The sequence below is a fragment of the Pelobates fuscus genome, chromosome 7, assembly GCF_036172605.1.
Source record: "Pelobates fuscus isolate aPelFus1 chromosome 7, aPelFus1.pri, whole genome shotgun sequence".
Taxonomy (NCBI): Eukaryota; Metazoa; Chordata; class Amphibia; order Anura; family Pelobatidae; genus Pelobates; species Pelobates fuscus.
In genome coordinates, this window is record NC_086323.1 from 185,012,970 (window position 1) to 185,027,738 (window position 14,769).

Here is a 14,769-nt window from a genome sequence, read left to right on the forward strand (position 1 = left end):
GTGTCCTGTGGGGTCGCCAGCGGTACTCCACCTTGTGGGCACGCAGAACCGTGGTAAGTGGCCTCATCGTTCTTCGCCAAGCTAGGGTGCTGTTCGAGAGATCCGGGTAGAGCGATATGTCCATATTCTCAAATCGGAAGGGGGATTTGGTTCGAAAAGCGGACAGAATCGCCGTCCTGTGCCCACTGCTGCGGAGGCTCAGAATAATATCCCGTGTGGCCGTAGCCGGTGCGGTCGTTGGCTTAGGGATTCTGAAAACCCTTTCTGGGGTGATCTTTGCCCGGTTCCCTTGCGGAAAAATTGCGAGCAGCAGCCGATCGATTAAAGGAGGTAGATCTGCCTCGGCAATGTTCTCACTTACACCCCTTACTTTTACGTTGGACGCCCGTTTAGCATCCTCGAGCGCCGCGAGGCGCTGGTCGAGTTGCCGGTTCAGTGCATCCAGGCCTTGTAATGCGTGTTGTATTGTTGTTAGGTCTTGAGTATGGGTCTTGGACGAGCCCTCTAGTTTAGAGATGCGGCCTGTCAGGCCCTGCAGGTCTGCTCGGAGCGTCTTAATCTCTTCATGGAAGCTGACTTTTAAATCCGCCATGAGCGCTTTCATGACCGAAACCGTGACCGGCCCTTCTTCCTCCGCGGTGCCCCTTTGTCGTGCCTTCTGAGGCGGGTTTGGGGTCATCAGATATCCCTCTTCGTTGTCGGAGATGTCGTCGGAAAAATCCGAACACCCGCCATGTTGGGCCGCCATGTTGGCCTCGGTTGCGCCTCGTGCCTGCAGCCACATCTCTCCGATTGTGAGGCTCGGTGGGGGTTTGTGTGGCACCGATTTCTTCCCCTTTCTCCCCATGTTGTCTCGGGGTGTCTGCTGGCAGGTAAGGGTAGAAATGGGGTAAGTTTGGGGAAGTTTGTCCCGCTTTTTCGCCGTTTTGAGAGCGGAGCTCCCTGTGTATGCGACTAGCCTCTTCAGCGTCCAGGCTCCGCCCCTACCTCCATTAGTTGGGTGATGGACATACCTGCAAACCCTTCTAACTTTTGTAGCTTGCGCTTAATATCTCCGTATGCTTGGCTGACAAAGGCGGAGTTAACCATTCGGGAATTGTCTGCGTCTTCCGGATTAAAGGGGGTATACAAGCGGTATGCCTCCAATAATCGGTCATAAAAGACACTGGGCGCTTCATCGCTTTTCTGGATCACCTCAACTGTCTTCGACATGTTAATGGCTTTCTTTCCTCCGGCTTTCATGCCAGCAATTATAGCGTCTCTATAGGCTCTGAGTTGAACCATATCAGCACCATTTACGTTCCAATCGGGATCGGTGTTGGGATAGTGTGTCGCGGCCCATGCTGCTGGATTGGCTTGGTTCAAAGCACGGGCTCTATCCTCTAATGCTTTAATGGCTGCTTGATTTATTCTTGTCCTTTCCTCATTGTTAAATAAAGTCATTAGTAACTGCTGGCAATCAGCCCATGTCGGATTATGCGTCTGTACTATTGAGGTGAACAGATCAGTCATAGCTTGTGGTTTCTCAGTATACGAGGAATTATGGGTCTTCCAGTTTAAAAGATCGGTTGTGGTAAATGGGACATATACGAAGACTGGGTCAGCGTGTGCCATTTGACCTGCGGCATCGATATAAGCTGACCCGGGATTCAGACGAAGAGGCATCTGATAGTGCTTTAATTGTTGGGCACCAGTCAACTGTCGGGTTTGGATGGGGCTACGTAGAGAGGCGTCAGTCATGGGTTCCGGTCGGGGAGAGATAGGGTATGGGGATGTGGGAGGTCGGTTTTGGGAAAAGGTCGTAAATAAAACACTTCGAGCCGAGCTAGATGAAGCTTGACCGGAAGTCTGAAGTGGCGCCAAATCAGGATATTCGTTTCTAATGGGGGTGGATTCTGGTTCCGGAAGGGGAGATTTAGTACGAGGGGGGGTGGATCCTGTACTGGAGGAGGAAGCGGAAGTGGATGAGGGTAATGAGGGGAGGGGTGCAGGACTTCCTGCGTTTGCGTCACTTCTTCTTAACGGAAAGTAAGGGGGCGGCAAAGGGATCTCGGACTCAGGGGGCGTGTCCAAAATGGGCCTAACACCAGTCCTAGTGGACGAGCAAGTCCTAGCTACCATGAGGCGACACTGCTCCTCGTGGCATGTCTGGAGCCATTTTGGCGAGTCATTTACGGCCTGTCTCCAACAGTCAATATAAGGAAACTGGCCGTAAAGTTCAGGCCTACCCGATACAGCCACGTGTAAGCGCTGTACCAGAGTTGGATCCAAACTGCCACGTGGCGGCCATGCCGCAACCAAAGTAGGCCACTCCCTAGTACACAAAGTGACCAAACGTACAGGAGACATCTTTACCCCAAAATCACAAACTTTGAATCCCTTTTTAAAATTCTTAACCATACATCCTAAGGGATCCGGAATCGTTGACTGCGACGCACCCATACTTAACAATGGAACGTCGTCGACAACGAATACTATACACGCGTACTATTCAACAGTCACACCCGTTTCCTCTGGCAACAGCACCACGTGGTACGGTTACCAAGTGAAACGTACACAATAACAATAAACACTCAGGGAATTCCCGTACACACACAGCTGTTACACCAGTCACTATATAATCAATATTATGCCCTTTGGCGTAACTATACAGTCACCCACGCTATAATTCTCTATATACGAATTACCCGTCTATAACACACCCCAGTAACATCGTCTTTTACAAATAGCGGTTACAGTACGGTTAGCATAGGTCAAAGCACAAGTTAAGGTCACAATACAATTATTAGTGGTTATGGTGTTAAACATGCAATGGACGACAATGATTAGTACTTATTATATAATGTCAGTAAATATACAGGGTTATGGTACCGTGCACTATAATACAGCAACACACTATTAACACTCTCGCTAGACGGCTGAGCTCGCGCTATCTAACAAGATATACACTTTACTAAAACAATCGTTAACACATTTACAATTCCCAACTAAACTATTGGCCAGTACCTTGAATGGACTACCTAAAACTATATACACCCGTTTTGGTTAGCCACACTGCCCAATCACCACATATATAGCGAGCTAGAGAACCGAATTTACACAGGCGCCTCTTAGTCGCACTATCAAAAGTCTAGTGGGTTCCAAATTTACACGCCTTCCCACTTAGCCCAGATAGGATGAGAACTAGCGAACCGAATTTACACAGGCGCCGCTTAGTCTCCCGGTCCCTCCGACCTAGCGAACGTAATATACACCCTAGAACGCTAGTCTAGACAAGACACCGGTGTCCGGCTAGGGCTATTTACACCAGGACCCCGCCTGACTAACCAAATCAAACGGTCTGACTAAAGAGCGTTCGATCGAGCGGTGCGCCTTCGCTCCTTCCCTCCGACAGAGGGGGCAGATACACAGATTCAAAACCCCTTTGGGCCTACCGCACAATCGGTATACCCCTAGTGGGTCCTGCCGTCTAAAACAGCAGTTGTCTTACCTCCTCGTTCCTGAACCTGAGTTCACACTCATCGACGGGGACACCCCAGCACTTCTCACGTAGAGGCCGATGATCTCCTGGACAACAGACCAGTGGCGCCGAGACGAAGGGAGGTCCACGCAGAAGTTCAGGGGTGCAGCCGTAGAGAACGTGGGCAAAGATAGACCGTCTCACGCCTCTGCCTCTCAGCTACCGTTGAACGATGAGCTTCCCGGCCAATGCACCAAATGATACCGGAGAAACTGACGGAAGCCAAGCACAGAGAGATGGACACAGGTTTCTTCAGGAAGGAAGAGATTCTTTATTGGATCACCGATCGGGACTCAGAGGGACTAGCGTCACCAAAATACAGCAAAGTCTGAGTACTGAATACATAGAGTACATTCCTTATATAGCACTGTAGCTCCTCCCACAATTAACTACACCCACACATACCCTTAACCTATTTAATAAATAGAGTCTAAACTCATCCATCCGGTCTAACCACGTGGCTCATCTGATACAAAGGAGAGGGACGCGTAATTCCAGTTCTTACATTCCTGCACCTGGTCAGTACAGTGATAACAGTATCTTAGCTACGTGTACTACAAACACATATACATACATATGCCTTGTGGCAATCTTAGCCTGCTAAACTTGTATTTTACTGGAATTACATCACAATGTTATTTTAGAAATATTGTTGTAAGATGCCCTGGTGCCTGACAGTTATTTATATTATCTAGCTTTAATTGAGTTACAATAGTAGTAATAAACAAACTGTGCCAAATACTTAAATATGAGTAGCACATAAATAAGTGGATTTATAGATTTAATTCAACAACTTGAATACAAAGTGTGGTATATGTCTCAAAGAGAAAATACTTTTTAGTAACCAAGTAAAACCTGCTAGAGAGAGTGTCTTTTGAAGGTCAGTCTGTTATCCTCCTTGATGGCCAAATGATCAGGTCTTTATGTAAGATAAGAGGACAATCAGTTCTAGTTATGTTATTGATGTCCCATACACACACACACACATATATATATATATGGATGGAGTGTATATTTCTCCAAAAGTATTGGAATATTTCAATTAATACCCCCAGGAAGAAGGTCTGTCTGTTTTAACCCCTTAAGGACCAAACTTCTGGAATAAAAGGGAATCATGACATGTCACACATGTCATGTGTCCTTAAGGGGTTAATCAAGCACTACCATGCCTCAATAAGCAAGCCAGTAATAAACCTCAAGCTGATTATTTGCATTAACAATGAAACTGCTGTCCAGGATTGGTTTACTGGTTTTGCATCTTTTCCGAAGTTGTGTTTCAAAGTTGTTGTATACAGCAAACACAGACTCAAAGGAATCCATGTTTAAAATGGAATGAGGCAAAAATGAGATTCTTTGTTAAACTAATTTGCATATGCCCATCCAGAATCCTTTGCGGTAGTAACATCACTGCAGATTTGTGATTTCTGTGGGAAAAGCAAGTCTTATGGCTTGACATTGTATTTAACATCGTATTAACTATATATAGTACACACACACACCACAAACACTACTGTGGCACAATGACTTATAGGGCTGGCATACATATTTCATATATACATATTTTATGTTCATGAATTAGAATTACTCAATCTGGGCTAGCAAGACATAGCCACATTTGAAATGTTATAAAGGGATATTTAACACTATCACAAAAAAAAATAAAATAAATATATATAGACACTTTTATCAGTGGTATGTTCCTTTTTTAATTATAAATATTAGTCCTTTCAGGGTAAAACATTTAATGATACAGTAAGCATACTCACATGCAGGCAAAGACAATCTCACTGACACAACCACACAAGTTCACAGGCTCACAGACAGGCAATCTCACTGACACACACAAGATCATTGACACACACAAGCTTACTAAAGACAAGCTCACTGGTATACACAAATATGATTACTACAAGTTCACTGACACATACGTCACTACAGACAATCTCACTGACACAGACACCCACCCAAGCTCACTACAGACAAGCTCACTGACACACATACATGCTTACTAAAGACATGCTCACTGACACACTTACATGCTTACTACAGACATGCTCACTGACACACACATCCATGCTTACTACAGACATGCTCACTCACACACACACATACATGCTTTCTAAAGATATGCTCACTGACACACACATACATGATCACTACAGACATCCTCACTGACACACACATAATGCTTACAACAGCAGACACACACACACGCGCGCTCTCATTCACTAGCTGCAGTATATTTGAAGCCTACCTGGCATTGGAGGCTGGTGCTGTGGAAGCCCTGGGAGGTGAGAACTTAATTTCCTGCCCTGAAGTCAGCAGCTTGAGATGGGGGGTCCTTGAGATTGGGGACTGAGCTTGAGATCGAGGGTGGAGTTTGGGTGCCAGAAAGCTCCCTCCCTGTAGTGCTCCCTCCGGCTGCCACATCCTCAATGTGGCCGCACTGGCCCTAAGCCCCTCCCTCCATAATTAGGAGGGCCTCACCGGCCCTAAGCCTCTCCCTCCACAAGCCAGTCCGGCCCTGGGAGGAGACATTAAAAAAAAAATCTTAGGCAAGCCTGAAAACACTACAGCCAGAAGGACTAAATGTAGACTATTTTTTTTTTGATCTTATATTGCATTTATTATTTTTTCAGCTCTTGTTTTAACATTAATGCGCAGCCCCATCTACAACCCATTTATATTTATTTTTATTTATTGTTTTTAGTTTTATTTGTATCTGTATTTTTATTTGTATTTATTTTTCATTTATTAGTTATATTTATTTTATATTTTATTTTATCTTCATTTCATTTTTTATCAACAGTCATGGTGAATTTTGCATTCTATTTTTACCCATGCCATTTTAACTAAACATGTTTTGGAATAATCATATGCAATAGATCTGTCCTTCTATAAATAATAGACAAATTGCACACTGTTATTTAATCAATGCATAAATTGATTTACTTTCCATATACAGTACAGCTAAATTAACCCCCTTTTTTTTTTCTTTCTTTTTAGTCGCAAGGCTTTTTTACCTAGCAATTAGTGATGTTACCACACTTGCAGTCATGTGGTAGAACCGCAATTTTTTATGAAAGCAAAACATCTGCCTTGCGGTCATGTGGTAAGACTGCAACTACTCATGAAAAAGCTAGTTTTGGATGCTACCTTCCCATTCTATTTAATCATTGCTGCAACGTGCTCCTTATACTATTCTACATGAGATAATGGTAACTCCACCTGCTCTGCTCAATTTGTTAACCACAACACTAGATAGTATGTACGGAAATGTAGTCCCTTCATGTTTTTATCATCTTTCTTTTATTTTTACGCTTTTACATTTTAATAAAATATGATATAACCAAGCATATATACCTAACACAATATTTGTGGAATAATAGTTTTTCTATATAGTCTATGGCATATAATCACCCAAAATTTCTATACAGATAGTAATGCGTACCATGTGACTTAATTATGTCATAATACCGCAACATTTGCAAGAACATTTTTATTATTTTGTAGGACCTATATTTATTATCACTTGAAAAAGCCAAAAGGCTAAACGTTTTGTGATTGTATAGAAGGACTACTTTTTATTTGTTTTATCTATTTATGCATGGTGTATCACTATCAAAATAGTTTTTACCGTAAAAAATGTTTTATTATTTTTATTTATCTTCTTTGGTCCTGCATTTTATCCTGACATCTTATTTATCCAGAGGGGTCTCTACAGATGCTGCTGTATCTACCTATATATTTCCTTGGTGGTGATCATACCACCCAAGCTGATGTCATAGAGCATATGGCACTCTTTAAAAAGTAAGTAGATTTCATTCTGAATTTACAAAATGTTACCATTTCAAGGAGAGAGCCCCGGGTAACCCGACCGGTTACCTCCGCTATTACCTTCCTTCTGTCACTCAGGAACCACTTAGAATACGAAGAGACCCATTTCCCCCCAGGAACTGGACAACACACAGCTCTGGAGGTACAGCGCAATTTTATTGAGCCACACACGGATTTTAAGCATAGCCCCATGCAAGGGGTCTGCAACACACACAAACAGGGGTAGTATCCCAGGATCCTCTACACCAGGGAGCCCAAGCGCGGGAACAGGGGGGTCTCTGTCTCTTTGTCTACCAAATATTGAAAGCCTGCCACTCAGGTAAGGGGTCTCCCACGCTGGGCAACAGGGAGGTCTTCATCCTAGGAGCCTCTGGGCCTGGGAGCCAAAGCGCGGGAAAAGAGACCGTCCCTTTGTCTCCCAGGCACAGAAAGCACACCAAAAGTGTCCCCACCAAGCCCAGGTACTGTGCTGATACTGTAACCGTGGAAACGTCAGAAGCCAAACACAGAGAGATGGACACAGGTCTTCAGGAAGTAAGAGGCCTTTATTCACGTACCGATCGGGTCTCAGATGGACTAACGTTCCAAAACAGATCTGAGCCCAGAACACATGGAGTACATTCCTTATATAGCAATATAGCTCCTCCCATAAATAGCTACACCCACACATACCCTTAACCAATCAATGAACAGAGTCTGGACTTGCTCATCCGGTTAGACCACATGGCTCATCCGAAACAAAGGAGAAAGGAATGTGATTTCAGTTCCTACATTCCTGCACATGCTCAGTACATTGATGACAGTATCTTAGCTACGTGTAACTAACTAACTGATACTACAAACACATGTACCTACATATGCCACGTGGCAATCTTGGCCTACTAAACTTCTATTTTACTGGAATTCCATCACAATACTTGCAAGGGGAACGTCTCCTTTCGGGATATAAATGCTCCCCCTGGTTGGCGTTCATCTATACAAAATGGCTGCCACCCAGCGGTGCATTCATTAATTACTTCCCTTGGGGTTGCACACTTAAGTTGCCAGTGCGAACATTCTATTTGAATGTTCTAATTAGCGATCTAAATAGGATATTGGCCAGGGTACAATATACAAAGGCAAGGGAAAAACAGACAGTACAAGTAAAAAGCACCCGAACAAGCGGTAGTACAGCCACAGAGAGCACTATATTTGTTTTATTTATTTCATATGCGGCTTGCACTGTGAGCAATCAAAAAGGACGCCTAAAGACATATCAGTGAGCGTTATCTTGGAGCCGACTAGACGATCTCCTTTTGTGAGAGTATTTTATCATTATAGAAAGTAGATATGTTTACATTTCATATAAGACCGTAATAACAGAACCAGAACTGATTGCTCTTTCATCTTACATAAAGACCTGATCATTTGGCCATCAAGGAGGATAGCAGACTGACTTCCAAAAGACACTCTCTCTAGCAGGTTTTACTTGGTTACAAAAGGTATTCTCTCTTTGGGACATAATACCGTACTTTGTATTCAAGTTAGGTTTAAATCTATACATTCACTTATTTATGTGATACTCACATTTAAAAGGACACTATAATCATCAGAACTACAGCTTAATTTAGTTGTTCTGGAGAGTATAATCAGTCCTTGCAGTATTATCAGTCCCTTCAGGGAAAAGGCAGTGTTTACATTACAGCTTGGGGTACCTCCACTGGCCACTCCTCAGATAGCTACTAGAGGTGCTTCCTGGGGCAGTGCTGCACAGTGTGAAGCACTGTCATTTAGTGTCTCCACCCTCTTCATGGAGACCCTGAACTTTCGTCATAGAGATGCATTGATTTAATACATCTTTATGAGGGGATGCTGATTGGCCATGGCTGTGTTTGGTTTGTGCTGGCTCTGCCCTCTTTGGCAGTCTGACTGGCTGAGATCACCACTTCTGATGACTGTAATAAAGGTAACATTTTACTATTGTTAAGGGTTTAAGGGGGGCTAGCTGGTGTTTATAGGGTTAGTAATATATGTTTGTGTTCCTGAACCTATAGTGTTCCTTTAACCCCTTAAGGACCAAACTTCTGGAATAAAAGTGAATCATGACGTGTCACACATGTCAGGTGTCCTTAAGGGGTTAAAGGGACACTATAGTCACCTGAACAACTTTAGCGTAATGAAGCAGTTTTGGTGTATAGAACATGCCCCCGCAGCCTCACTGCTCAATCCTCTGCCATTTAGGAGTTAAATCCCTTTGTTTATGAACCCTAGTCACACCTCCCTGCATGTGACTTGCACAGCCTTTCATAAACACTTCCTGTAAAGAGAGCCCTATTTAGGCTTTCTTTATTGCAAGTTCTGTTTAATTAAGATTGTCTTATCCCCTGCTATGTTAATAGCTTGCTAGACCCTGCAAGAGCCTCCTGTATGTGATTAAAGTATAATTTACAGACAAAGAGATCCAATTCTTTAAGGTAAATTACATCTGTTTAAAAGTGAAACCAGTTTTTTTTTCCATGCAGGCTCTGTCAATCATAGCCAGGGGAGGTGTGGCTAGGGCTGCATAAACAGAAACAAAGTGATTTAACTCCTAAATGACAGTGAATTGAGCAGTGAAATTGCAGGGGAATGATCTATACACTAAAACTGCTTTATTTAGTTAAAGTAATTTAGGTGACTATAGTGTTCATTGAAGTATTTGGTGCAGTTTGTTTTTTACTACTATCCTTTTTTTATTGGATTGTTGGGGTATCCAAGTTACATTCCCACTGCCTTTGAGGTTAGTGCTGTATTTCTTTCAGTTTGTACAATTTCATTGAGTTATGTCCCAGACACCAAGGTGCCAGTGTGGGGAATATTTTACCACTAAAATGAACCCCTGTTGAGTACAGCTGTATAAAAAGCCTGATGTCACCAAATAAAATTGTACCTGTGGTATCTTGCATTAAGCCTCTGATGATGATGATGATTGGGGACACTGCTATAATCATTCTAGATATCCTATATTTGGGAAAATGAATTATTTGCAGCGATACTCCAGTTGAGTATAGGAGTTCTGCCCCATAAATGTTGTACCCTTCCCGCATAGAAACCCTTGCTAGACTAATTAGATCTAATGATTGGATCTGATTGTTGATTGATTGGATGTTCTACCTCCTCCGTTATGGCTGGCTAAACAACACACTTTATAGGCAACACGTGAACGTTTCCATAAACATCAAATTAGAAAGTGACCACATAACTATCAAAGCATTTATAGAATTGAATGTCACTTACTGCCAGCAGGGGACTGAGGTGTACTGGAGATAAAAACTTGGTAATTAATGTGCTCCTTGGGTGAGAAAACTGAAAATAAACAAACAAAGAATTTCACACCACAACTCTGTAATTTGTGCTAATGATAGACTAACTCACAGTATAACTTAAATATTGTCATGACTTACCTATTCTTATAATTGCAGCTCCGGCCAATACAGCAAAAAGCATGAAGAAGATTCCTTGATAAGAATTAATGAAATGTTGGAAGAAGCTATGTTCTTCAGGATAGGGCTCTAGAAATAAATATTTAAAGTTATTTTAAATCGTTGGCTCATTAAAGGCACATTCCAAACACCATTACAAACACACTTTGCCCAAGGTCCACAAAGATGCCCTTCATCCCCCTGGTCACCCCATTGTGGCTGGAACAGACTCAATCTTTCAGTCCATGGCTATCTTTGTGGATCAGTTCTTACAACCTCTGGTTACCTATAGTAAATCGTACATCCAGGATACCAAGGATTTCCTTGTGAATATTAGAAATTTCCAAGTTGAGCCTACAGATTTACTGGTGACACTAGACTTTTCTAGCTTATATACATCTATTCCCCACAATGAAGGTACGATGGTAGTACATAATAGGTTGTCTAGTGTTCTGACAGACAAAAAATTGTGTTCCTTTGTTACTACCTTGTTGGAAATGCTCCTGAGAGAGTTTTTTTTTTTTTCAGATAGATGTAAATCTTCTATGAACAAGTCAAAGGAACTTCAATGGGTGCGGATATATGGCACCCTTGTATGCAAAACGTTTTATGACAGATTTTGAAGAGCGCTATGTGTACCAGCATGAGCTGTTTATTTTACATGCCACTAAATGGCTAAGGTACATAGATGATTGCTTTATGGCATGGAACCGGTGCTGATCTCGACGATTTTATTTTTTACCTAAATCAGTGTCATAGGGACATCCAGTTTACTACTACCATTAGCACTGACTCTGTGAACTTTTTGGATGTACAGGTCAGTAAACTGGATGGATCCTTATGGACGGATTTGTATACTAAACCCACAGACTCCAACAGCATGCTACATGTAAACAGCTTTCATTCCCCTAAACAAATTTCTTCTATTCCCTACTGCCAGTTCCTGAGGGTTCGTCATATTTATAGTGATGACAGAATGGTCGATAAACGTTTGACAGATATCTCACAGAAATTTTTGGACAATCAAAACCGCTTGTTATGAAAAACCCCCGACAACGCCGGAGACTTCCCCCAGGCTGCATCAAGCTGGCAGATTGAAGACACAGTGCAAAGACTGCCTAGAATATCAGGAGGAGCTGCCTCCCTGGTTTGAACCCCAGAGCCACTGTACACCAATTTGCACTCAAGTTATAAACCACCCAGTCCGCACGAGCAGGGTCAAGAAAACCCCAGAGTTAGCCTGAGTCTAGACACTTATGCCAAGACGTAGAGATGATTACCCTTAGCAGTTCAACACAGATAGCTTACGTTGTATTATTTTACCTTATATTATCTCAGCATATTTGCCTTATGCTATTGTTTGATCAATGACCATATGTTTATTGCTCATATATTGTCAGGGTACCTGTAGTCTCTACCCCTGAGACGGGTAGAGACTTAGACGTTTTTCCATCCAGACGGCATGATTCTCCCGTTCCTCGCGGTCCCCTCGCGCATGTAAACGCCGGCCGCGAGAGAACTATGCCTTTTTGTAACGTGACGCTCAATAGTCGACGTCATGACGCTATTCTAGCCCGACCTGTCAGTCAAATCCCGGACACGAATCAGGTCTCGGCGGAGGCGTGATTAGTCTCCAGAACCAGGGTATTTAAGGGAGCTCTTAGCATTTGCTCATTGCCCTGTCGTGGTTCTAGCCAGCCTAGTCACACAGTGCTCTTGTATTCTCTTGTCTTTTGGTTCTGACCCGGCTTTGTTATTACTTACCTGTCTTCTCTGTTATCCTTGACCCGGCTTGTCTCTCGCTTACCTGTCTTCTTGTTCCCTCGACCTCGGCTTGTCCCTGACCATTCTATACGTAGTTTTACGTTAAGTCCGGCCATTCTAAGGTCCGGTATACGTATCTGCTACTCTTTGTACTCTGCGTGTTGGATCCCTGTCCCGATCCTGACATTACGACAGGGCCAATGGATCCTGCAGGTACAAACTGTCAGCTTGGTTCTCCTGACCCTAGGTTTGACGCCATGGATCATAGAATGGATCAGATGGTACTGGCACTACAGGCGTTACTATCACGTCCTAATAATCTACCTGAGGAGGTTTCGTAATACTTCTATTCCTCCTGTGAGTTCAGGGCTAGAGGTAGCCACTGTAGGTGCTTCTTCCCGAGTTACCCCACCTGTACGTTATGCTGGTTCTCCTGAAAGGTGTCGTGGCTTTTTGAACCAGATCAGTATCCATTTCGAGCTACAACCCCGTTCCTACCATACTGATAGGGCAAAGGTGGGATTTATTATCACCTTACTCATTGAGAAGGCTCTGAGATGGGCTAATCCCTTGTGGGAGAATGATAATCAGTTAGTCTATAACTATAATGCCTTTGTAGCTGCTTTTAGAAGAACTTTTGACCCCCCTGGCAGAAAGGTCAATGCAGCTAGATTACTGTTGCGCCTTAGACAAGAGAACCGAACACTTGTGGATTACGCACTAGAGTTCAGGTCTTTGGCGGCAGAGGTTAAGTGGAATGAACAGGCTTATATAGACGTATTTTTAAACGGATTATCCGATGTAATACTTGACGAGGTAGCGACGAGAGAGCTTCCCGAGAATTTGGAGGACTTAATTTCCTTTATCTCTCGCATTGACAAACGTCTAAGAGAGAGGCAGAACACTCGAGATAGAACCGGTAGACCTTTCTTTAGACTAGCTCCTTCATTTCAAAGTCCTGAAACCAAAACTCCACAGTTTCCAGAACCTATGCAGATAGGCCTTACTCGCCTCTCAGAAGAGGAGAGACAGTACAGGAGAAGGGAGGGACTGTGTATGTATTGTGGAGTCAGAGGCCACTTACGTTTGAATTGTCCCAATCGCCCGGGAAACGCTCGCACCTAAGTTTCTCTAGAGGACAGGCCTTGGGTGTTTCTATTTTGTCCTCTACTCATAACTACAAAGAACACAGGCTTCTATTACCCGTCTCTTTAACTTGGGAGAAGGGAACTTTAGAGACTGTGGCATTGATAGACTCCGGAGCTGCTGAGAGCTTTATCGACCAAGTTTTTCTCACCAAACACGCTATCCCATCCCAGTTAAGGAAGACACCTTTGGCTGTTGAGGCCATAGATGGTAGACCTTTAGTTGAGCCTGTGATTTTCCGGGAGACCACACCTCTTAACTTAACTACTGGTATTCTACACAAGGAGGAGATATCTCTACTACTCATTTCATCTCCTTCTGTTCCCATAGTCCTGGGATACTCCTGGCTGAAGAGACATAACCCCATTATAGATTGGAAATCAGGGGAAATAGTCTTGTGGGGTCAGGGTTGTCAAGAGAGATGTTTAAAGAGAGTGTCACCCCTTTGTATTGTTAACACACTTAATAACTCTACCGACTCTACTAAAGTACAGATACCGTCCTTGTATCTAGATTTAAAGGCGGTATTTGACAAAGGAAAGGCTGATACCTTACCACCACACAGGCCTTTTGATTGCAAAATTAATTTACTTCCTGGTACTATGCCTCCCAGGGGCCATGTATACCCTTTGTCTACGAATGAGAACTTAGTCTTAGAGGAGTATATTCGTGAGAACCTAGACCAAGGGTTCATTAGGAGATCCTCCTCCCCTGCTGGGGCTGGATTTTTTTTTGTTAAAAAGAAGGATGGTTCTTTAACCCCTTAAGGACACATGACATGTGTGACACGTCATGATTCCCTTTTATTCCAGAAGTTTGGTCCTTAAGGGGTTAAGACCTTGCATTGACTACCGAGGTTTGAACAAGATAACCATTAGAAATGCCTATCCGATCCCCTTGATCACCGAGCTTTTTGATCGATTAAAGGGTTCCAAGATTTTCACTAAGTTAGACCTCAGAGGTGCTTATAACTTGGTGAGAATTCATCAGGGACACGAGTGGAAGACTGCGTTCAATACTCGTTATGGGCACTATGAGTATACTGTAATGCCTTTTGGTCTC

General features: G+C 43.2%; 1 protein-coding gene across 1 annotated transcript in view; it reads right to left on the reverse strand.

The window, feature by feature from the left end:
* NUP210 (nucleoporin 210) overlaps window positions 1-14,769 on the reverse strand; it is a 657,387-nt gene that overhangs the window by 41,204 nt on the left and 601,414 nt on the right. The window contains exons 38-39 of the mRNA XM_063426963.1: window positions 10,780-10,887; window positions 10,613-10,681 (exon numbers count right to left, since the gene is read on the reverse strand). Coding sequence (XP_063283033.1) covers window positions 10,613-10,681; window positions 10,780-10,887 — 177 coding nt within the window. The remainder of the gene's footprint in view (window positions 1-10,612; window positions 10,682-10,779; window positions 10,888-14,769) is intronic.